Raw genomic sequence first — 25,305 nt, forward strand, 5'->3', positions numbered from 1 at the left:
GTAAAAAAAGAAACAGTATTGTTAGAAATATTCCCAATGAGAATAAACTGAAGCATATTCGATGTTACTCAGGGTTACTATCTTGGATATTAGCTTCACAGAGAGTTCAGGTTTAACCAAACACAGTGAATGGGTCACAAGAGGAGGATAAGAGCCAAGTTAAATGTCCACTTGGTGCAGCATTCACACGCCATTATCCTGACCAGAGACATTAGCTTAAGATGTTTCCAATTAATGTTAAATACAAAAAAGGACATCAAGATTAGCAGGGAAGCTGTAATCTTGATAATCATTCCCCATACATTTTTACATCAAAAGGATGTCTTTCCACATCAAACAAATGGCGGCACAGGCCATGTTAATTAGCCCTTACCCTACTGGCAAATCACTTGGCTTATTGGGCTCTTATCAGACCTGAAGGCAGAGGGCCACGAGACACACTGGAAGTAAGGTTGAGATTGCTTTGTCTGGCAGGGGATGATGAGGAATGGAAATTTACAGTAATCACTTAGCTATGAGGGACTTGCCATTGTCAAAGTCAGTTAGGATAGACCTTTGTATGGACCTTTTAGTGAATGATTTTACCTTCTGGGAAATACATTAATTCACTTTCTTGCCGAGAGTTAGATGAGAATGTTGCTATCAATTTGATGTCTGAATGCTAAATATGAAGCTACAGCCAATAGGTGGGTAACAACCCCCTGGCTTTGTCCACAAGTAAAACAAAAAAAACATGCCCACGTCAAAAAATTACTGATATATTAAAGTGTAACATAAGACCCCCTGAAATTGTATTTGATGATCTCTAGTGGTTTAACTGCTCAACTTGCTGCAGTGATGTAGAGATGTACTCAGGACCCTGTGACATCACTGTTGGGTTTGTTTGCTGGTTTTCAGCTTATTGTTAAGTCACTCTTATACAACCTCTTCCGTGTCTTTTCACAACTGTCCAAGCCTCAGTTCTTATTACTCACATCAACAAAACAGCATCCATCCCTGTGTTTTAACCCTTGTGGACTGCTGTCATGAGTCAACCCAGCCTCCTACAAAATATTCTGTACTGTATACTGGTTTGCTTTGCCAAATATTCTTTGAAGAAAACATAACAACCGCCTGGAATACGTTCACTTGTAATGTTGTTTTTTTTATTCAGGGGGTGTGACGTTCTTATGGTGCAACAGAAGTTGAAGGGAGGAGGTCTAGGAGGAGGGTTGGGCCAACAAAGCACATAATGTTGGAACCAGAGACTGGGGTTTGCATTGTGCCTCCCATGTGTTGTTAAGTTTAGGCCATTAAAGTCGATATTGCTGATTTGTTGTGTATGAACATGATTTTTTGGTAGGCAGGTCTCAATGATTACACAACCGGCCCTGTGGATCCACAGAGCTGCCGACGTCCCCTTAGCAAGAGCTCATGGTGCAGCAGGAGCCCTGCTCTGGCGACAGCCCGCCATCATAACACCCTTCAGTTTCACATCATCCCCGCCTCTACCACATGGTGCTTAATGGGCTATTTGCATCATTAAGTGTGTTCTTAATCGAGAGAGTGGAGCTGTGTGAACGCCTTTAAAAGTGGGAGCGGACTGTGAACAGTCTGTGAGATTTACAGATTCAGCAGCAGCAGTCAGCCCCCCCGCTTCCTGCCACATCAATAAAAACACCGCCTTCAGCTCTGCACCTTCTTAATGACCAGATTTAATCATCCGGTCTTGGTATACAGGGACAGACTGGCCCTTACTTCTTCACTTCAGTACGGTAACTTTACTGACAGCCAAAATCACCAGGCCGATATGAAGACAGAAAAAGAGCAAACAAATGGAAAGCCAACATGGAGAGTAAATCTTCTGCTCCTGGACACCTCAGTCAGTATTTTCCTACAATTATCTTTTAAAATTAGAAACCAGACAGTGTATTTATAAACGCAGGCAATCAAGAGAAGAGCGCTGCTCCACTGATAATGACTATAATACTGAAACCAAGGCCACTCTTACTGTTTTACTTAGCATTTAAACCAAAATCATCTTTATTTTAGGATTTGCTGTGAAATATACAGCATCAATGGAATTACTATCAAAAACTCCACACTCATTTACAAACTTGAAGCCTCAGAAATTGACAGCTTTTATTCTAGCTTCAGAAACAAAATTAAAAACATGTCATGTTCACAAATCAACACTGAATTGTTGAAATAAATCACTGTTAATAAATCAGAACTTTTTTTTAGAGTGCTTGTTCAGCAAGAGCAGAGTTAGTTAGTCTGTGGCGTAGCCTGTATTTGAACCAATGACTCCTGGACCTTAAGGTCTCTCCCTTGACTTTGGACACAGTATCTCTCCTATAAACTGGATGCAGCCCTGAGATGAAAGCTATAGAAGATCCGGAAGTGCCTGAATAATTCAATACAGATAGGAGAGGAGAAAGTCACATCTGGCAAACAAGCAAGCCTTTTAATTCAACGCAGACAGTTTGGATGCAGATATTTTTTGACTAATCTTATTTAGCAGAAAACAACTATTAGTCAGGGAACAGAGTGCATATGTATGGTTTTGCGGTGCTTGAATGTGAATATGTGTGTATAATTATTTAGTGTGCGGATATCAATGCATTTTCTATGAGAAAAAAACACATAGACCTAATTTTGATGTGATTTTCAAAGTTTCATTCTTATAACCTATGTTTATTTGTATCTTGTGTCCATGTACATTTGGCAAACAAAAAATGTAATTCACATGTGGCATCCTATCACAACATCCCACATTTGTATCAAGTTACGACATTTCAACACACCATATTTCAATTTGCTTGTGACTCTGTACACCAGGACTTGAAAGCTGACTTTCACAAATAAACAACGACCACAAAATGCGCTAAATGAAAGCCTCCCACAGACAACAAAAGGCACAGATTTCCAGGAACGCAGGGGAGTTGCAGAGGCTGGACACTACTGTGTAATCCCCGAAGCCTCATGTTTGGAGCACAGTTGTAGAGAAAGACATTGTTCTTTCATAAACAATACAGAAAGTACAACTCTGAGAAAAAGAGAGAGAGAGAGGCAGAACTCTGTAAACAGACAGAAATAGTCAGTGTTCCCATTAGGCTAAACAGGAAACCCAGCCAATTAGCTGTTTATTCAGAACCCGGTTTCAGAGGTCAGGGGTTGTAAAGAGAGCACTTCCCGGGCAGCCATCAGACAGATGGAGCAGTGTCTGGAGGCAGGTGATAGCTGGGGCATAAGAGTTCATCACTTCATCACTGGAGTATACAAAATATTAACAGAGCGTTACAAGCAAAGAAGAGTAGCTTCTTAATCATAGAGGTTTACTACTTGGAGGCTTAGCGTCTGCTCTGTACTGCTTCTGAGGCCTTACTGTAAACAGTGGCTTCTTTTCTTTTTGCATAAGTGACAGATCAGATGGCAGATTGGATTAATCTGCTTTCAAGAGCAATAACTGTATGGTGCATGGCACGACAGTGTGATAACTCAGTCCAGACCGTGGATGGCATCTGTCATTCACTTAACCCTCTCATACCACAAAGGCCTCTGAGAAATCAGACGGGCTAATTGAATCCATCTAATCTATGGAAAAAAACAACAACCAGGGCCACATGTCAGGCTCCAGGATCCCATTCACCCATTTCATCTAATTCATTTACATGAAGATCAAAAAGCACAGAGGTCATATGAAAAAAGCCAGGTCAAACAGAAGAACAGACACCGGTTCTTCCCTTATGTTAAACAGGTTCAGTAGAACCACAGAAGACATGGAAAGCACATTTATATCACTACCTTACTTCATGTGCTGCTGTGTTTTATATTGCCTTCAACTCTGAAGGGAAAATGAATACATATAGAAGTCTCAAATATCAGGATGCAATTGTGTTTTACTACAAAAGTTCAAACTGATATTTTAATGTGACACATATCCAAGGTGCCCTTATACATAGATGGAAATGCATCCCCACAGCCCAGATGTTAGGAGAGATCTATTCAAACAAACATGGTGTTTTCAAAGCAAACTTTATATATTTGTGCAAACACATGCATATGAGAAATGAAATATTTTTTGTGTCCATTTCAATTAATAATTTATTAAATAAATGACTGCTACAAGTATGCTTGATGTGTCAGAATCAAGTGCTTTGCTAAGTGTTAGCTTATGGTTTTCCTTGGTGCGTGACAGAGTGTGAAAAAAGTAAAAACCATAAAAAGAGTCTTGTCTAGTTAACCACAGCAGCTCCTCCCTGCACCGTGCCACTCACTTTGTTGGTTTTCTCTCAATTTGCTTCCTCAACCCACAAAGCCTTCGAGGGCCACACAGGGGCATGACAGCATGTCGCAAATCGTATTTGCTCACTGATTTACATCCGCTCTTCCCACTGACTCCTAACTGGAAACGAGGCAGTGTAGCTGTAACATACTGCCTCAGGTCTGGGGGAAGACCGGATGTGTGTGTGTTTGTACACATCTGTACCTGTGTGTGTTGTAAACTGTAGCTGTCTATCAAAAGAAGCATGCTTCTTCCAGCTGGTTTTGGTTTTGGGTCATTGTCAACCAATCATTTCACAGAGGAATCATCTCTGTGGTGGAGCTGGGAAGGCCTGCTGTGCGGTGTACGACAGCAACACAGACGGCAGCTGAACAGAGTCCTTTCAGCTTTCCAGATCGCAGCCTGGTGCAGAGGGACAGTGAGGGAAAACCATCCTGTCCCAACCACAGCTGGAATGCTGCGGACCCTAACTCAACAGGATGTCCCGTTTGCGGTCGGCTATCACCAAAGATTCCGTGTTAAGATCTTTGCACCCTTCCTCCAGTCTCCCTACTAGAAAACACTTAAATCTTTTTTTTGTTTGATTTTTTCAGAAGTGGGAAGCATACAGGAAATGCTCCATCCTGGTTTGGCATTTAGTCCAGGACATGAATGTGATACATCTGAGTGAAAAGCGCTGATTCCAATTGGCCTCTGTTGCCCTCTAAATATTCAGGCATTCTGGACTCAGACAGTGAGCTCCATGTAGCTGCAGGCCTCTACAGCAAACCACAAACAGAATAAGAGTCTTAAGGAAGGATTTAAATTGAATAAGAATTCATCTGCAGGCTAAACCGCTTGCGCTCATTACCTATGTATTATTCTTTTTAATAATATCTATGTTTCATTTTAGTTCCGAGCATTTCTTCAGCATCACCAGCAAAACCACTGGAGCTTCTGCAGTGTGACTGGATGTTGGTCATGAATAAAACAGTGTGCAGAGTGCTGATTAGACGATCTACCTCAACCACAAGTGTTGATCAAGCGCTTCACGGCCAACAGAGACAGAAGGATGCAGGTTCAGCTTAATAAAGAGAGTCAAAACAACCCGATGGGCCACTGTGTAAACATCATTTAACTTTGGATAAGTCTCTTACCCTCGAGGACCACACGCAAGGTGAAAGACAAGAACCCTTGAAAGAGATTAGTAATGTCCATAAATCCAGTCCCAAATCGTAGACCAATGGGAGCCAGATAATGAGAGCACTTTTCAATGAAAGTCTCAGAGCGTCCTTATTGAATTAAGCCTGGTTTAATTAGCATGCTGATTTGATAATGCACAAGCTGGTGTGTACAGCAGTGCTTAAGTTCATATGAATAAAAAAGAAAATAATTTAGCCTTGAGGGAGCTTTCCTAAGAGGTAATTACATTCTGCTGAAAGCAATACGATTATGTACTTTTTACACTAACAGCACAGCATTGTGTGTGAGCACTTGAATTTGCGTATGTCACAGCTGAGAACACTTTCGTACAAAACCATCAGTGTGTTTTACTGCATTTTCCCTCTTCGCTTTCCATTTGAGCAGCTTTCTTCCCGCCAGAGTAGCATTTCAAATATCCTGGCGGTTCACAGGGGAGAACTAAGTGGACATGGCAGCATTTCTCTTTATATACACATCACACACATTGAACTCGGAGTAATGAGGACGGACATAGTGGATCAACTAAATATTGTGGTCGAACCAAAACGATGGATTAAAAACAGTATTACTTAATTTGGCTGTTAGCAGGTTTTTCCTGAAGGCCGCTAACTCCGTCCAAATGCCTGGTCTAATAGATCAAAAGCAAATTTGACGATGCACTGCAGTTCAGGCTCACAGACACCGGCCTCAATCAAAGAATTCCATTTTAAAGTGAGTTATAAGCTGAGGTTAAGACTGTCAGAACAGATAATATGATCATACTTGTGTAATGGCTCTGGTCTCTTTAAATGCTGTTTGATTTAAACAAATAGTTTGACATTTAGGTAACATACATTTACTTACAGCTAAAAGTTATGTGAGAAGAACAATAGAATACAATAATGAGTTTAGCCCCAGCCAAGAAATAGTCTTGCACATTACTCCACATAAAACTACAAATTGTTTTTACACTTAGGTTTTTTTGTACTGTATCTAACGAGTGAGTTACGACGTGTTAAGTAGAGAGCTTTAGAGGAGCTGGTGGGAGGATTTAGTTTCCCTTTTGGACGGATCCAGACTGGCTGTTTCCCAATTTTCATCCTTATGCTAATCTATCAAAAATAATGGGGTCTAAAGTCAAAGATGTCACATGTGATATACACATATTTGACCAAAGTCTAGCGGTAAACCAGCTTCAAAATAAACAAATTAGTGCAGCCTGCAATATTAAGTGTATTCACATTATGCTAAGACATCTATTGTATGGAACTTCTTTAAATCTTACACACATCCCCTTGCTGAGTTGGGGCTCCCGTGGCGACAGACTTGCAGCAGTAATTAGTGTTGACCTTCATTAGTGGCTGAGAATTCAGGGTCATGACATGTCACACGATGTGTGTGTATGTGTGTGAGTGTGTGTATGTGTGTGAGTGTGTCACTGCTACATGCACTTGGTCTGCTGGTAGTATGGTGCATACCTTTTATTATATACCAGGGAGTGATTCTCAACTACATGAAAAAAACAACACAATATTATTACCATAGGGTTAGAATATGTGGGATCAAACTTTGCAATCCCAGAAAAAGCTGATTTGACAGAAAGCTGAGGTCATAACTGACCCATTTTCAGTTTATTCCCCCGCACAAAAGTTATCTCCAGAATATATAACACAACACTATCAGCTCTTGATAGGTATTGGCTAATTAATTAGCTTTTTCCTGCTCCAAACTTTCGTTGTTATATTGGCCTTTCAAAATCGGTCAACCTCTAGTTTTAACCCAAATAGGCCTTGTGACTTGGCATAGAAGCTAAAGTAGAGGTGTTACTAACTCATGTGTCCCAGTAAACCATGTGAGTGTGATGGAGAGGCAGTGTGTACAATACCAGGACCCTGAAATACCTAAAAGGAATTAAGCCAACATTGACTTTATCATTTACACTTGTGCTTTTGCTACTGTGATTTGTCAAAATGTATTCAGTGAAAAAGGCAATCACTACTATTACTGCTGAATGCCTGCTGTTATAAAAGTTGGTGGACGGTGTAAACACCATGCAAGATGATGGAAGTAAGTCTCAACCAAAACCAAATACTAGCAAATTGCACACTCGTCTGGAAAAGCCTGCGTTGCAATTCATTCTAGTAGTTTTTCACGTATTTCAGTAGTGTTACTGTATTTGGCAGTCTCTGTTTGGAATCCAAAGGCAAGAAGTAATCTGTACTTTCATTTGGATGAAAGATGACATATTTGGGGTAAAGTGTTTAATTTTCTCTTATGTCTGAGGTTTGGCTGGACACAGTGTGGCTTTTTTTGTGTTTATAGTTTTGGTAAAGCATATTGTATTTTCAGGAAATGGGCTGTGAAAAAAATAAAACTATAAAAAGTTCATATTGGCCAGTCTGTGTCAACAAACTTCAATATAATGAATGTTGGGTAGATGGTTTGATTGTATATTATAGATTTGCTACTGTGCGGGTTGTGCATGAGTTGATTAAAATAAATGATTATTCAATTTATAGTATGAAAATGATCCAATTTAACGACATTTCCAGTGACTGTTGCACATTCGTGAATGTTGACAGTTTTTGTGTCAGGCTTCAAAAGCCTGCATCAGTTGAACTCGACCCTTGTCTCTCAGTCCCTCTCTTGCTAATGGACACTTTGCGGAGACAAGAAGAGGAAGGTTGAGGGAGGAGGAATGAAAGAGAGCATACGCAGAGAGATCTCTCAGACTGGGAGGTGGCTGTGTCATCTTTGTTACAATAAGTACTTTATAAGAGGCCTCCAGACTGCGCCCTGCACAATCCAGCGCTTGGGTCCGTCCAAATAGCTTAACCCTTTCGTTGTAAAAAGATGGAGAGCCACCTAAGCCGACGGTCACCGGGAGCCCCTTGCACCCTGAGCCTGTCCTCAGAGAGTCACGGCACTGAGTGCAACAGAGAGACTAAATGTCCTCGAGCACAACGGGCACTTTAGCAGCAAATGCATGTCAAGATGTGAATGTGCCCATTGTGCCTGACCCACCGGAGGGCTTGTCGCAGCCACCAAGGGAACGCTGCCAAGATACAAGCCCCATTTACCGCCTGTCGTGGAAAGGAGCATCCATGTAATTGCATGCAAAATATTTTTTCATGAAATATTCTTTGTGAACCCTGATTGAGTAATTCAGTGATCAAACAGGGAGAGGAGGGCAAGCGAAGCTACATTTAAGGGGTGGAATAGATTCTTGTCATGAACGTTAAAGCGACAAATAAATGAGTTTGGTGGGTAATAGTATGTGGAGAAATCTCGGCATTACTTTGCTTTATCATCATACTTTCCTGCCTTGAGGCTAGATACGGGGAGTGAGCTCCTGCATTTGATATGTGCAACCACTTATTATAGAGTATACTGCATTGTGCTTGGGTAACCAGGCTGGCCCAGGGAGTAAGGCTTTGTGGGTTGTGGTTATGTGTGTGTGTGTGTGTGTGTGTGTGTGTGTGTGTGTGTGTGTGTGTGTGTGTGTGTGTGTGTGTGTGTGTGTGTGTGTGTGTGTGTGTGTGTGTGTGTGCAAAGATTTTCAAGTGTGTGACCTATCAGATTTATTTATATGGAAAGTGTGCATGTTTAACTCGATGTGTGTATGTGTGTGTGTGCACAAGTGGTCCAAAAGCTACTAGTCTAAAATTAAAATATGGGTTTTCGAAATGTCTCTAATTAGAGAGGGGAGGACTGAAGACTATTTTGAGAGCTGTGGCCATGCACGCCCTTCCCATATGTGTGTGTGTGTGCACAGGAAAACAGACCAACACACACACAGAGTACACACTCTGGAGAGGAAGGTCCCCCACTTGGAGTTTGTCTTATTAGACACAATTCACTGAGTTCTGCTAACAGGAACTGTCCATGAAGAGCGGTTCTTGTGCCATCTATACACAGTTTACCAAAGTTGGACTACCAGTGAACTTTAAAGATGTAAACAAGTAGCTGCTGTGAATATTAGAAACCAGAGAGCATGAGTTGAAATACCAGCGCCTCACTGTAAAGCTGTAATAGATTATTGTAATATTTAGAGTCAAAGACAAGTAAAGACGAACCAAATAGGAAGGTTTACGGCTGCAGAGCAGGAACACAATAGTCAGTTTAATCACTGTCTAAATTGTTTTTACACATTTAATGAGGCAATTTAGTGAATTTAGCCTTTTCAGACAGTGAGTGGAATGTGGTGTATGCCTGGCTAACATTGTCTCATTGTTCTGTCTCATAACCAGCCTCTGTTTTTTGCTCCAGAGCAAAGACTGCTGGGAAAATCAGGCTGCTTTTTACAAAGGCTGGCTGAAATCTTTCTGCCCCAGATACTCTCACGCTGTCTTTAAAAGCATCAGTGAGAAGGTTGTGTTTTTGTTTGTAGCTTATTTTCTTTCTGTGTGATCGCAGGGTATTGAGAATCACAATCCTCATTACTGCACATCAACCAGTTTAGACACCAGTTTACCAGAGTTTAATAATCAATGATGAGTCACGTATTATAAAAAATATGGTAAACCAACATGCTTTCCAAAGATTGACTTGATTTCAGCTGAAGGAATAATTCATACTGTGACTTTAAACGTTGGTTTAGTCCATCAACATAAATTTTAATAAAGCTAATTGCTTTATTTCACAACTGACTAAAAAAAAAAATTTGATCAGAGCTGTAAACCAACTCATCCTTACCGAAGGAACAATAGCTAACACTATGTTAATGACATATTTTTAATATCTTGTGGGACTTTAATAGCATACTCAACATTAAAATGTGTTTGAGTGATGAATTACAAAAAGGATTTGTTGTTGGTAGTTTTACATGTTATCAGATAATTAAAAGTAGCCACAATTTATATTGATAAACTAAAACTAAAATTGGATATGTGAGTACCTTTGCTTTCATTTAGTTGTCCCTTTAGTCAATGTGAAACTGGTAGTTAAAAACCTCTGTGTATGTGTGATTGACTTGACCCTTCGTTTTACGATACAGCTGAAACATGTTTGTAAAAGAAGTTACTTTCAAACGATAGATGTCTAAAAAAACTTATGGATAAGCTTAGCATAAAGACTGGAAACAGGGGAAACAGCTCTGTCCAAAGACTTTACAGGACTTTATCTTACAGAAACTTTCAAATATACTTATCTGTTGAATAAGTACACAAAACTAAAAGTAAAAAAGAGTTGTTTAACTTTTTTAAAATCATGAAGGTTTCTTAAATATGGATACTAATCTCTGTGAGTTCATGGTTCACTTTTTTAAGAGACTTATTAAAGAAATGTTAAATGAGAGTAATCAAAAAGTAACTCAGGAGTACTCAGATTACATTAGCAAGCCCAGTAGATGACTGCGCTATTATCATGTATTAGTTCTCAGGATAAGGAATATCAGCAACACTAACACACACACGCACACACACACACACACACACACACACACACACACACACACACACACACACACACACACACACACACACACACACACACTGAAGCCACAGGCATTCCCACTATAGACACCCATTATCTCCGTCTGCATCCATGTGTTGTCGACCTAGAGCAGGAACTTTGGGGGCCGCTGTGGTCAGACGCAGGGAGAGGGAAGTTAGCGCTGGCAACGAAAAGTCAAAGTCAGGCATTTTTGGAGTAAGATAAGAAGAAAGCGGCGTGGAAGGAAAAACTAAAATAACAAAAAGCCACTTGGGGGTATGAGATTACTATGACAACACAGCTCTCTGTTTTTGCTAGGTTTTGAAATATCGCAGCCTTTAATCAACAAACACAACGAGGTGATAAGTGAAATTCACATTCATCATCCAAACGGTGATGCAGCTACAGTACAGAGTGGTAGGTGTGTGGAGATGTCCCACTCTCTCCACTCATGTTCCCTTGACCTCCGAGGGCAAAATAAAACCCAGGGCTTGTGTGGCATTGGCAGGTGCTGCAGCTGAGTATGAAGCCCAGAGTATCCAGTGTCAGGCCTTTGTTTGCTTTTTTGATTTATTGCTGACCGCTGCCCCACCTAACATGTGCAGAGGAGAGCCCACTCCCCCTCCTCTCAACACCTTTCCCCGCATAAATAAACCCTATCGCTGCAGGAATGCCTGGGGGTAAAATGCTCTATACCGCTATTAGAATTCTCCGGTCGCTGATAAGATGACTCTTTAGGATGTTGCATTGATATACTCCCGTCTCAACACATACTGACTCACAGACCCAACATAAACCACAGGCACATCTGCTGGCCCTTTGGTTTCTGTCTGCACATGGACCACAAGTAAGGGACCGAAGATGTGACTAAAGAGAACACAGATTCATTTTATAGGCAATCAATTATACTGATGAGGTGAGTTACCTTGAGTGAACAGAGACTAAGAAGACTCACCAAATTCAGGAAACGGTAACAGACTGAGTGGGGTTTGGTTGTATGGAACTAAAAGTGAATACAGGAAACTGACAAATGTGGGTTTAGTGTAAAGACAAGACTGTCCTCTCCAACAAAAGACGCCTTAAATAAACACAATCAACCTTTCCAGTGGCAGATTAAACTTGGTTGTGTTTTAGATAAGGGCTGGGCCATAATTCAACATGGTCATTTATTGTCTTTCAATGAAATCATATCGAGATACCCAAATATGTCGTCTAAATTTATAATAACTAAGGACTATTTATTTATTTAATTACCAGAAAACCTGCTGTATTGTGATAAATATTATTATCGATATATGAAATGACCTATATTGTTATTGAACATTCTGGCCATCGAACCAGCAATAAGTTAAATAAAACAATTCTCATAAATCATTGTTGTTTCATAAGTCATCAAACGTGCTGAAGGAATGAGAAGATTGATACCATTCTCTATAAAAAGAATGGTATCAATCTTCTCATCTGAATCTAGGCAAGAAAACGAATAACTGTACTAACTATTGCTTTTAAGAGAAAGCTTTTTCAGCAACAAACTCCCGAGTATGAACTGGAACTTTAACAACTTACGACAGTGACCCTTACTGATAAAAATATTACTGCCCTAGTTGGAATATTTTTATCTTGAACCCCTGACAACCAGCCAGCAACTTCCACATACTGGGATCAAGTGCAACCACGCAGGGAGCAACTGTCTTGCATTGCAGCTGTTTTGGGTGAGGGGGCATCAGGCCAAGGACGGGCACGCTGACCCCCCACCCTGAGCATCTGTGCCAACTCGTTCAGGCCGGCACCCACTGAGCCGAAAGCCATCAGTCACTGAGTATGATGACAACAAAATACATCAAGGGAGGAGAAGGGTTTTGACTGGGGTAAAAACCACAAGCTATGAGACACCAGCGCGTTCACACATAGTCACACATAGTCTGCCACTGTACTCTTCATTTGCCTGCTATCCATTAAAACACAGCTGCCATCACACAGCACTGAGAAAGGAATTATTGTTCTGTGTGTTTGGCGGCTTAAGGCTGAATGTGTATGATATATGTATCCATTTTTTTTCCATCACCGGAATAACAAAAGTTCCTCTTACACACAGGACACTAATAATAATAATAGAGACATGGAGCAATGCCTTGGAAGTGGAGCAATGCCGCTACACTACCTCCTCCTCCTCTTCCCTCTCACCCCAGTGTCGAAGATCTGCTAGTCAGGGGCTGGGGAGTTTTCAGTCTCCAGGGGCACATCCCTCTGAACCGCCTGCCAAGCTTCTCCTCTCCCTCCTCCATCCTCTCTCTTTCTCTGCTCTCTTTCTTTGTTCCCCTCTTCCCACTTCTTTTACCCCTCAAACTCAACTTTGTCCTTCACTTCAGCCTCCTTTCACCTTCCGTCATTCATTCCTGCTTGCCCATCAACAACTGCAGTTTACGCTCTCACCCTCTTATCTATTTTCCCCTCTCTTCCCTTCCGTTCCTCTTCCTCTCCCAGTGATCCAGCTCCTTTGCAGCCGTGCATAATTAGGCCTAAAAACAAGCCTGCACAGGCTCACATCTGGAAGGAGTTTGGACATGGCAGTTTCCTACCAAGACGACTAAATATTTAGGTTGAGAGTTACTGCGTGTGGATGAACTCATGATAGAGGGGGTGGGAAGGGGAGAGAAATGGGGAGCTGGAGATAAAGAAAAAGAGGGAAAGTGGGGCACGAAGACTGGAGCTAATGGCGGAAGGCTGAGAATAGCACCAAGCATCATTAAACGAGTGATAACGTGAGTTTATAGAAATGGTAGAGTGTATTATCTGACACGCACTAATGTAATCAAAGTGCAGCACAGGCATTGACGAGCCAAAAGAAGAGGTGATAGGGCGACCGGTTGCTCCTTTTTAGCTGGCAGGAACAACAAACAGCCGACTAATAGTTTTAATAAACAAATCCCCGTTGGGATTTCCCATGAGGCTGAGGGGCCTCAGCTGGAATGTTCACAGGGGCCAGCTGTTGTGCATTACACGTAGCAGCCGGCCCCGGAAGCCCTGGGCCTGGTGTCCTCCAGCCCTTGCCTGCTCAGCATGGAGGAGAGCATTCCTCCAGGCTGCCCCAGGAGACAGGCCAGCGAGGGCTGGCTGTCAGGCCATCCGATGTGGGGAGAGACCGAGGCGGCGCAGGGCACGAGGGACAGCTCCCATGCTGCACCTCGGATACTGTCTGCGGTCTCTGAACAGACTGAGGAATGTCAGGAATAACACGAATATCAACACAACTTCTCACATTCCACATCTGGAGGTAATGTCATGAGCAACGATGGGAGCATGGGCGCTTGAGGAACTAACCAAATCTTCAGGAAAATGAACTTTCCAGACACCAGAGTTCCTGGGTAAGGTAAAGGTAAAATGGCGGATTATGGGCGGAATTTTTGTCCCTCGTTCATAGCCTCGTAAAAGTGAATCAGAACGCTAAACATCTGCACAAAAACAACTCAACCAAAATTAGTAGATGCCGGTATGGAAGATTATCTTCAATCACCTCGACCACTGCCACCCTAGCCTCTTTTTTTTCTCCCCTATGGTTTCCAGCAATGTGTTCCCCAGATGTTTATTCTGCTTTTATTAAGGAAGAAACATAAGGCCCTATAAATGGACTGCTGGCTGGCTTTAAGCTATCCTGGGGCATAAATCCCTTACTTCACCTCATATGCTCGCTGCAGTGGGGGCAGTTGAACATGCTTTTTTTTTTTACTGTGCCCATGTGCAGCGAGCATTGCTCCAACTGGGTCATGAATACAGAGACAGTAACATACTGTGGGAACGAGAAACAACTTCAGAAAGTCTGAGCTGCTGTGAAGAAAGTGAACTAAGAAAAAAAAAAACATCCCAAAAAATGTGTCACTGATAGATTGGTAGTCCATCCGTCATGAGAGATAGCGTGATTTGGTCCGTGATGTGGCCCCTTTCAAGTTTTGTCCAAACACTAAGAACAGTATTTAAAAAACATCCCACTAAACTGGCCCAGAATCAGTGCTGTCCAGCTCTCACCAAATAGTTTAGGTTGGTTTTTTTTCCTCACCAGAAGGCGATTGTGAGACAGGGTGTAACTGCATTAAAAAGTAGGAGCCAACCCACCAGTAAAGTACAGATATAAAATATTCAGAATGTGTTTTTGTTTATTCTAGGTTTGCAAGGCCAAGTCAGCTGGACCATGTGCACAGGGAGGTGGTGGTGTTGGTGTTGGTGGTGGTGGTGGGAGAAAAGAGGGAGCTGAGATCTGCTTGAGAGTCAAATTTAAAGTGACAGAGTTGTGTCAAAGAGGCAGGGCCGTATGATGGCTACAGTCAGCCTGCCCCTCTCAATGATCTTCTTAATGTTTCACAGAGAGGCAACGCTCAGCCCTCCACTACAGAGTTAAACTAGATCAAGATGTAAACTTCTGACCTAACAAGCCTTATTACTGCGTCAAAGTCCTCAATACAGTTAAACCTAAGGTCATGGGTTCAGAGTGATGGGTGTGTGAGGCCTGATCGAATCCCTGTACCCTCACTTTGCTTTATGCATTCATGCAAAATGAACCATTAAAACTAAACATTCATCCAGTTAAATCCTTTGATATCACATGGAAACACTGTTTTACTCACAGAGTGACGGTCCTGTTGGGCAGCAGGCCGGCATCCGGAGGTTCAGTCAGCTCCTCTTTACTGCAGCTGACCCGACTCCCGAGCGCCTGGACACCGTGCGTTTTGGACCGCTCGCCCGTGCAGCTGCAGCCGCTGTTGGAGGCGAGCAGCCCGGGACAGGCCTGGGAGAGCTTTGGCTCGGAGGCGGACAGCAGGAGCAGCATCAGTACCAGACGCCCCGGCAGCAGAGGGATGCCAACGCCGGGCGTGAACATTGTCCTTCGGCTGGATCTCACCTCAGCTGCACCCCCGCCTCCAGTCATCCCATATCTCCACCATTAAGATCTCGGAGCGCGTAAAGGAGAGCGAGAGGAAACTAGATGATCTTGAATGAGGTCTTGAATGAGTGGCAAACTTAGAGACACTCCGATAAACAATGGACACGCGTCATCCGGTCAATTCAGAAATATTCAGCCCCCTTTGGTTTTTTTTCAAGAGTGTCCCGTTATGCCATGGCAGTCCAGGCGCGCAACTTCCCTTGGTCCAAATGGTAGATCACATTCAAGGGATGCGTAAGTCCATCAAAACGGATAAACAAGCGCAGTATTCTGAGGTTAAAAGTTCCTAGTTGTATTAATTACTTTGAGAGATTTACATCACTTTGGAAGAGCCCAGACTACCGCCTCCCACTCTTCAAATTAATCCAGATGTTGATGAGGTACAACTATACAGTCACCTCCAGATCATCTAAATGAAGAAGTTAGAGGGAGGGGGGGGGGGGGGGAGTATATCCTCAAACTTTTTGTCAGTTGTGTCGCTGCTTTAAAAAAGTTTTCCTCTGTGTTTCTCCGGATCCCTTAGGTCCCCGTATGGACTTCTCTCAAGCGCAATTTAAAATAAACTCAATCCAGGAAAATAAAACAAAAAAAAAAGTTCGTTAAGACAAAAAAAGTGAGCTGGTCACGATCGGCTTCTGTGTAATTCCCCAAAAAGCTAGCGGTTTTGCCTGCTTGCCTCTGTCACACTCAAACTCACTTAGTTACTACCCCAAGTGCGCCCATTCCGTCTGCGTCTGCGCTCTGGTCCCCGCGGTCCTAGCGCAGACAGCCCCATTAGAGAGAGAGAGAGAGAGAGAGAGAGAGGGGAAAACCCACCTGAAGTCACTCCACACGTCTTCATCAAACGTCCAGTCCAGTAGGCTATTGTATGTATTGTTGTTGACCTAAATTAAATGGTAAACTGCACAAAAACAAAACAAAAAAACGTAATGTATGTTGCAGACTTTTGCAACTCAAAATCTAAAAGTGGAAATATGTACAGTACCAGTCAAAAGTTTGGACACATCTTCTCATTCAATGGTTTTTCTTTGTTTTTATTTTTATTTTTTTCTACATTGTAGATTAATATTGAAGACATCCAAACTATGAAGGAACACATATGGAATTATGTGGTAAACAAACAAATGCTCAACAAACCAGAATATGTTTTATATTTTAGATTCTTCAAAGTAGTTGAATGAGAAGGAGTGTCCAAACTTTTGACTGGTACTGTTTGTTATTAATATTTTGCTCCTCTTTTGTAAGAGAATAAAGATGTATTACCTCATCATGCTGATGTAATCCTATAGGTTATTTTAATAAAAAGACAGGCAGTGGCCTAAATTCTGTAAATGCAACAACATGCAAACCCTATAATGTCATAAGAGAAAACGTTATGGAGCAAAGAAGAAGACCATGGGTATTTTTTTTATGAAATACTGGAAGATTTTATGGGATTTAAATTATTTTGAATATACCATATTGTTGTTGTTTTGTTGCTGACTGGTTTTTAATTGGCTGTTTCCATCCACGTTGTAGAAGACTGGAAGGTCTTGATTTCAATGTGCGTCTGCATTGGGAGCTCAAACTAAAGTTATGAATGAACGCTGAGGGTCTCTTGTGTATTGTGTGTTTCAGCAGATCAAAGGCTTTTAATTCAATCAGCGGGAAGCAGGGGAAGTAAAGACTTTTATAGATACACTTCACTATTTTCTATATTGTTGCTGCAGAGTTACAACAGCAGCGAACAGTTTGATCTTGAAAATAAAATGAGTCTGGAAAATAAGATGAGACTGTCATTACTGACCATATTGTAAAGGGTACTTTTATGATATTTTTTTTATCTTAATGAGTTATAGTGTCATATTTGTATAGCCCAGAAGCAGTGGTTTTAATGTCCACTTGCAGGTAATTGCCAACAGCAAGCTACCTATAAAACATTGCAATAGATAGATACAAAAGAGCAATTAAAGTGACCCTATCTCTGAATGCAAATTAGTTTTTGCAGTTCTAACAAGCCAAACTAAGCTGCTGAACCATAATAAGGACCAATTCAAAGCCCAATTCAAAATTAACAGTGAGTGTTGTTCTGTGCTCACCATGTACTGTTTATATTGTCAAAGTAGGTATAATATACAGTATGAAGATCAACGGCATGTTCACACTTTTAAATGTAGCAATACTCTGAGAGAAAAATAACTCAAATCTTTTGTTGAAAGAATAATACATTTTTTGAAATATGACATTTTCCTCCATGAAAGGATCACGCTCGGTCCAAAAAATACAGAGGATCATGTAAACTTCCTCAAGAGCTCCTTTTCACATTTTTTGCCTGTGTATATGGAATGTTCCCAAAGTAAATGACCCTGACTCCAACGATTTCTGTTTTAAAAATACTTTATTAAATACGAGACGCCCGGTAGGACGGAGGCTGTAGCTGTTCAAATCTGGAAACAATTTCAAAATATGAGAAGGTGAAGCAGGAAAGCTATTGAAAAGGGACTTTATGCAATTGGGCTTGACATGTGTTCACTGACATACCCAAACTTCAGGCACCTCAGTCATGCGAGCATGCTCGGCAGTATAATGGTGCACTGTGCTCTGACCCGCACAGTGGACCCCAGGTTTGTTATTCCTGTATATGATACTGTACATTGGAGCGGGCTCAGAGAGCCAGCATGATTATTGAAAGAAAGCACAAGGAGTGGATGGGCGCCTGCTCAGCAACGAAACAGAGGGCTGTTTATCCAAGCTGTTAAATAAGGCTTCAAGTACAACACCCCCCTCCAACTCCACAAGGCCCAAATCTCTCTCATCTGGAGAGCACAGTTTCCATTTAAAATGTCACGTCCCGAACTGCACATTACATCAAATTGTACTTAATGGCATCCAGACAAACTTTAATGTCGTTCCAACATTTTCTCTCTCTGCACCCCGCAACCCCCACTCGCTCCTTATAGCCAAGCAGGCAATCTCTCCTTCTCCCTGTTCCACATCTGGACTGCATTCCAGGTGGGGAATTGAGAAAGGGGAGAATGTCAGGAAGGAAAGGTGGAACGCAGAGAGGCTCAAAAAGGAGAACTGAGAAAAATGTTTTAGGGGGAGATTTTGGTGGAAGTTACGCAAGCTTTTAGGATGTATGACGACAGACGATGTTTGATGATTCATCTTGGGAATATTCCTGTTGTCCTCCGAATCACACGTTGAGAGCAGAAATCTAAAAAAAACGGGCAATCAGAGATGTGAACCAGCCAATGGGACTAGTGAGATCGAGGCACAGCCCAGGCTAGTGTTTCTGCCAGTGGATAAACAAAAGAAAAACTTCCAAACACCGGGCCCTCTATGAGGCACTCATCTGTTTCTGAGTCTTTCTTGACATCTAGTGGTGTGATCAGCAGCACACACAAGGCCCGCCCTCTCTGAGACGCTCTGTCAGTCTACAAGTCAGTCATGCAGGGAATGTTTCCAATTAAGGGTTTATTGGGGCATTAAACCCACTTCTTCCACAGTTTATGAGGTTTCAAATTATAACGTGGTGCCATATTTCTTTGCACTAAATACCTTTGTCCATCATTAAGAATTACTATCAGCAGCAGACGTAACAGCAGTAGTGACAACCCTAATGCCAGAAACATTTAACCCAGAACATATATTGCAGCATTGGCTCTATGACGATATGTTTGTAGTAAAGTAAATTTTGTACGACATTTGTACGACACCCTCTGACCCGCGCAGCAGGTGAGGCCTAGAAAAGCTCTGTGCAGTATTTATATATGCAAAGCAAATAACTAATACTTTGTAACCCGTATCAAAGGGATAACACAATACTGTAATAACTGGGAAAATGTGAAACATTTAAGCATATAAAAATAAATAATAATAAATATGTGCATAGTTGTTGACTGCATGTTTAAATAAAAAAAAATCAAATTTATCAAGACATTTTTTTTTTTTTATGTAAACATGAATTGTATTTATGCCTATAAAATCCCCCTCTCTCATTTTCCAGCTTTTACTAAATTCAGAGGCTGAAAACTGGAGCAATGCTGCCCTCTCCTGTTAGCAGAGTGAATCATATGGATATTGTTTAAAGGGTGTACAGTATGATTCTAGTTGGACTGCTGTTAGCATCACATTCAACATTAAGATGTCCTAAAAAGGCAATCCAAGTTATAACTCCTCCCTGCTATTGTGCTACTTAACTGCACTCCAACTGTCAGATGTTGGTGACTTGTCGAACCTGTCTTCTAAGAACAGGGATGTGTCCCTGCACCCCATTTATTAACGCTGTTAACTTTTACCAGCAATCAAGTCTATGGTTACTTTGCATTTAGGTAAAGTCTGAATGACAAATCAGCTCATGTAAATGATGAATTTGGGATTTGAACAGGAAGCAGATTGACTAAAAACTTTGTGTAAAACTCCTGGTCAATAAGAGAGATCGGGGTAGTTTTTCTTTTTTTCTTTTTATATCTGTGTAGTTGTTCTAATGTAGATTCCTTGCTGCTCACTTGATAATGTTCAGTTCGCCCACTTTCAAACTTGAACATTCCTTCCTTTTGTTAAATAAAAAAAATGGCATTGATCCAAGCTGTGTCCAATGTTACACTGAAACTATTGTCCATCTGTTCTGGAAATGCTTAAGCCAAATACACTAACTGTGGGAATTAGATCTATCTTTGATCATTTGAACTTCTATATGGGTATTTCAATCTTATAATTTGTGCAAAGTTTTAAATTCATAAATGTTTTTTTAAACGTTAATCTATCTATTTATTAATTTAATGTTGATCCCTGGTTACTTTAGTTTGTTACATTTTTTGTTTTTGTTTGTTTTACTTTTTATCCCTTAATTTGCTTTCATGTACCCATGTATCAGTTCAATTTAAAATACTATTGTTTATCTATCTTACTGAATTGTGAACCGATTCTAAATAAAGTAAAAAAGCAGTGGGATGTGACAACCAAAAGAAAAGACCCAGACACTGTTTCATAAACTAAGTTAACATTATTTCAATAAAGAAACAGACTCAGAAATGACAGTTATTAAGAGGGCAGACACTGCCGGAAAGCAGGCGTCTTTACAGTGCACATTTTTCCCAGCGGTTTAGAACGTTTATGTTGCGCGCTAGCAGTAGCTAACCAAAGTGTTAGCCTGCTAATGCTGCTTATATGCTAAGGTTAATTGAGCTGGCTAATAATCATAAACTAAAGCGGTTGAATTTCATTGCTACAAAAGGAAAAATGTTTCAGATAATATGTAATGTTGGTAACTTTAACTCACTTATGTTATTTCATCAATGGCATGAAACTTTCTAAACAGTAAAGCTATCATTTTTTATGTAAAGATGCCATATTATCTGCCTTCCTTATGATGCAAATTCAAATAATGTACTATTGTTGTTTTGTTGTGTTACAAATAAGCTACACCTTAAGTCATATTGAGTTATTCTTCAAAATAAAGTCAAACAGTTGTATTTTTATACCTACAGTGACATATTAATTCAATTAAATGAGTTTTAAAGTTACCCGAGAAGATTTCAAACTTAATTTTATCAGATGTGTTTATGAAACTCTTGTCTCTTCAGGTGCAAAAAGCCAGACCCTCTAAGTCACAACTTTGTGCCAACCATATTTTCATCTCTCAGTTCACCTGATAAATATGATTAACCACATTTAAACATTTGAACAAATCCAGACACTGAAAAGAAAAAGAGCAGTTAGCAGTATGGACAGAGGAGAGACTGATAATGCTGGAGAAGACTGTTTGGAGATGGACAAAGGAGGAGAGGAGGTTTTGGGCAGGTCCTATAAAAAGGCCTCCTGTCAAATCACAATCAAGAAACTGAATGAGGAATGCGTGAGATAATATAGGACTTAAATATGTAAACTCAAGGATAAATTTAATTCTTTATCTGCCAACCAAGAAAATATTTTTTACATGAATTAACTGGCCTGCTTTCGTGCGCTAAACTGTTCTCTTTTATGTTGGTCTTAAAGCTTAAGTCCTGTTTGTCACCTCTCAAGCAGTTTTTATTGGTAATGCACCCGAGAATGAATTTAGCACTTTTTATTTTTAGCTCATTTGTTTCATGTGTCAACAATGACAGCTAGCGTTAGTCGTGTTTTAAACAACACTGAATGTTATGCATGTCAGGCTGTGTACCATCATAATAGCTGCATTTTAGTCCTCCACCATTAGACAGCAGTTTGTTTTATGTGCAACAGTTGCAGCTGTTGACAGTAGGGCCATCTTAAAGCGTAAAGGGCATTTGATTTCAAGCACACCTCTGCTGTAGCAAGTACATGTGACAATTTCATCCAGTGAAGCACCCATTCATGGCAAAGCTGTGTTGATGTGTTTTGACTCTTCATACTTAATTAGCTAATAACATAATGCCATCATTACACTTCCAAAATTTGTGTGTTAACTTTCTCTATGGACAGCATATGTTGAGAGTCCATGTAACAACGGTCTTATTTTTCATCAAAACACATGAAAAACCTGGATTGGGATCATATTTTGAGCTTTTATCATTTAAGTCCCTGAAGTGAAATTCTAAGAACTTCATTCTTACTCTGCAGTGTATTTTGAAATCAATGGATAAATTAAATGCTGATCTAGATCATTTACATATCAATCAAATTCTCAGTACAAATCAAAACCCACTCTCTAATAGTGATGAGAAATCTGCATCCAACCATGCCTTTGAGTTGAGATTTTTATCGTAATTTACACACAGTAAGACAGAAGGTTAACAGTCATACTAAAAAAGTCATGGCAGGAAAAGCACAGCTGTGACATAACTTTGATAATTGCTGCAACCCACGCCACGGCCCTGAGATTATTAATGTAATTAGGTACACCTGTGTTTTACTGCTTAAAAGCAACAAAAGGTCAGCTGTCAAACTGGGGTTTGAAGTGGATAAATATATTTTTCAGACATCACTGAAAAGAAAAGGACCTGTAAGATGTAGGAAGACATTAACTCTTATGATTCCAACACAGTCATCATCACTGAAGAAGCTTTAGGTTGTGCGATTTTATTAAGTGCCACATGAAACGCGAACATTATAGTGTATCTCTGAGTACTGCTGTAACTGGACAGGTGTAGGATCAATTATTTTCACACTAAATGTCCCGTGCATGCATTATGCATTTTTAAATGGTCTATATTATAGAATACAGTTCAATCACAAAAACATCAAAACTATTTGTATATTGAATTCAACTATAGTCCCTCATAAGCAACAAAACAGCAAAACAAGTCAGCATATATGTATTTTTTTTTCATTATTTCTACTTATAAATTCTCCTTACAAAAGTAATAGAAAAACTCAAGGGCTTTTGGCCTGACTAGCACAAAATTCACAAACTCCTTTGCATCTGTAACAACTTGGACCCTCTTTCCTTCTCTCTCTCTCTCTCTCTCTCTTTCATGCACACACACAGTCACGCACACATAGATGCAGGGAAGGCATGCAGAAAACACCATACTTCTACATGTGAAAGCTTGCATCCATTCACACCCACACAGCACTGTCTTTACAGAACATTTTATAAAATGGCATGCAGTGTAGGTGAGATTTTGGTCCTTTGTGTCAGCAGGAGATTCAAATGATCCTCAGAGAGCCAGTCCTGTTGAGTTTGTCTAAAGCGTTGGTGTTATGTAAATCTGGCCTTAGCACAATGTGATGTGGCTTGAGTCCATGGCAGCTGTGCATCATTAGAGCTAAGAATAACCTATAAGAGACCGGAGGCCATATGAAAAACGAAGCCCCAATGCTCATATAAGAAAGGCAAGAAAGTGAATCATAATATTGCAAAATATGGTTAAATGTGATCAGAAAAAAAACAAAAAAACATCCTCTGCCATTTCGTAGACTAGTGTCCACCTCCACGCCCCATCCCAAGGTCTATAACCGAGTCCGATGGTGTGGAGCTTCAGAAGGACAAGTAGCACTCTGCGTCCAGAGACGGGCAGGTGTGGAGCGGCAGACTCATTGGCGCGGGGACACGGTGGCTTGAGGGGAACTTCCCGGGCCTTGGTACCTCTCTTTGGCGTGTTTCTCACAGTACATCACATCTCCGATGCAAAAGTGACCCCTCATCTTGAGGTTAAGACCGCAATCTGCACAAGTGTAGCACTCTGCGTGGCGGTAGCGGTCGTCCGTGATGCGCACGGCCAGTGTGCTGTGGAGAGATGAAACACACCGGACCATCAGACTACAGGGGGAAATGATTTTCCTTATTTCCAATGCAAATCAAGTGGAGAGTTGCACAGGTCAGCACTGATATACATCAGTTTAATTTGTATCTTCAAGGAAAAGTGACAAGATGACACCACAGCAAAAACATTAGCATGTTCATGTCATAAGGACACTTTCCTAATATCAAATGTTTTGGCAATGTGGTGTCACAATTTTTTTGTTCACCTTTCTCAATCAAGTGACAATATTTGAACTAAGGCAGCTAATGCATAACATCTGTATCACGACACTTAAATTAAAACTAAAAATTTGATCAGCTTTAGAAAGAAATAAAACTGCCACACTGGCAGATTTGCTTTACTCGGTAAAATAAAGCTTAGTAATAAAATAAATCATTAACACTCAAACATGAGTAAAATATGACCTTAAGACTTGTTCCAGTACCTTCAAGAATTACATGTAATAGTCATAATAACAGGTTGTTACTTTGGACACCCAAGTCATAGTTTACCCATCCTCCAAAAATATAAAAATATAAAACCCACACACACTTAATATCTCACTCTTCATCTGGAACATCTTATACTGCAGGGCATATTATTTTAATAACTAACACATCCATGTAACTTCAGTGAACGTGTAACTGCAGGTAACTTACAGAATGCTGGTGCCGCATTTCTCACAGGTGTGGTTTTTCTTGACTCCTCCCACTGATGTGCTTTGTTTAGGGACATTGGGCGAAAGTTTCCCTGGAAACTTCAGGGCTGCCTCTGGAGTCACACACACATGAACAGAGCTGCTAAAACGGATGTTGTGACAGGCCTGCATCCCTGTTTATCGCATCAACACCTTGTTGGCCTTCACTGCACTCTGTCAGTGGAGCTGGTTTGTGTTTCCCACTCGTCATCACAAGCTCATCACCCACGGGACACGCGCCATGAAATTGCTTTCCACACATTGGTCATTATCACGTCATGAAAGAATGTTAGTGCTATCTGGATTTTATTTGTCCCGCCATTTATCAAAGCAGAGGGGTGGGAAAAGAAGGACAGATGCATTCCATGATATGCTGTTTACAATATGAACTGCACACTGGAGAGCTTTTCTTTCATCCTGCACAGGTGATGGCCAGATGGCATCGATGCGCTTTTAACAGGGATGATTTTAAAATGGAGAGCAGCCATCCAGACAACTCTCGGAGATATAATTTATGTTGCATTTGACAGAATAGCTGAATCCTGAGAACAGCCCGTGCAAAGGGGTTATTAAGATAAAGATCAGTCTAAAGGTTTAAAATTTTTTATGCAATCCTGCCAAG

At 40.8% G+C, this 25,305-nt stretch overlaps 2 protein-coding genes across 3 annotated transcripts in view; both read right to left on the reverse strand.

The window, feature by feature from the left end:
* adgra2 (adhesion G protein-coupled receptor A2) overlaps positions 1-16,137 on the reverse strand; it is a 35,108-nt gene extending 18,971 nt beyond the window's left edge. For both annotated transcript variants that reach the window (XM_054610195.1, XM_054610194.1), the window contains exon 1: positions 15,481-16,137. In XM_054610195.1, coding sequence (XP_054466170.1) covers positions 15,481-15,782 — 302 coding nt within the window. In that variant the 5' untranslated portion in view covers positions 15,783-16,137. The remainder of the gene's footprint in view (positions 1-15,480) is intronic.
* A 6,356-nt stretch (positions 16,138-22,493) lies between these two features.
* pdlim2 (PDZ and LIM domain 2 (mystique)) overlaps positions 22,494-25,305 on the reverse strand; it is a 35,851-nt gene continuing 33,039 nt past the window's right edge. The window contains exons 9-10 of the mRNA XM_054610205.1: positions 24,646-24,757; positions 22,494-23,970 (exon numbers count right to left, since the gene is read on the reverse strand). Of these exons, the coding sequence (XP_054466180.1) occupies positions 23,778-23,970; positions 24,646-24,757 (305 nt within the window). The 3' untranslated portion in view covers positions 22,494-23,777. The remainder of the gene's footprint in view (positions 23,971-24,645; positions 24,758-25,305) is intronic.

Source organism: Anoplopoma fimbria, chromosome 13 (genome assembly GCF_027596085.1).
Source record: "Anoplopoma fimbria isolate UVic2021 breed Golden Eagle Sablefish chromosome 13, Afim_UVic_2022, whole genome shotgun sequence".
Lineage (NCBI taxonomy): Eukaryota > Metazoa > Chordata > Actinopteri > Perciformes > Anoplopomatidae > Anoplopoma > Anoplopoma fimbria.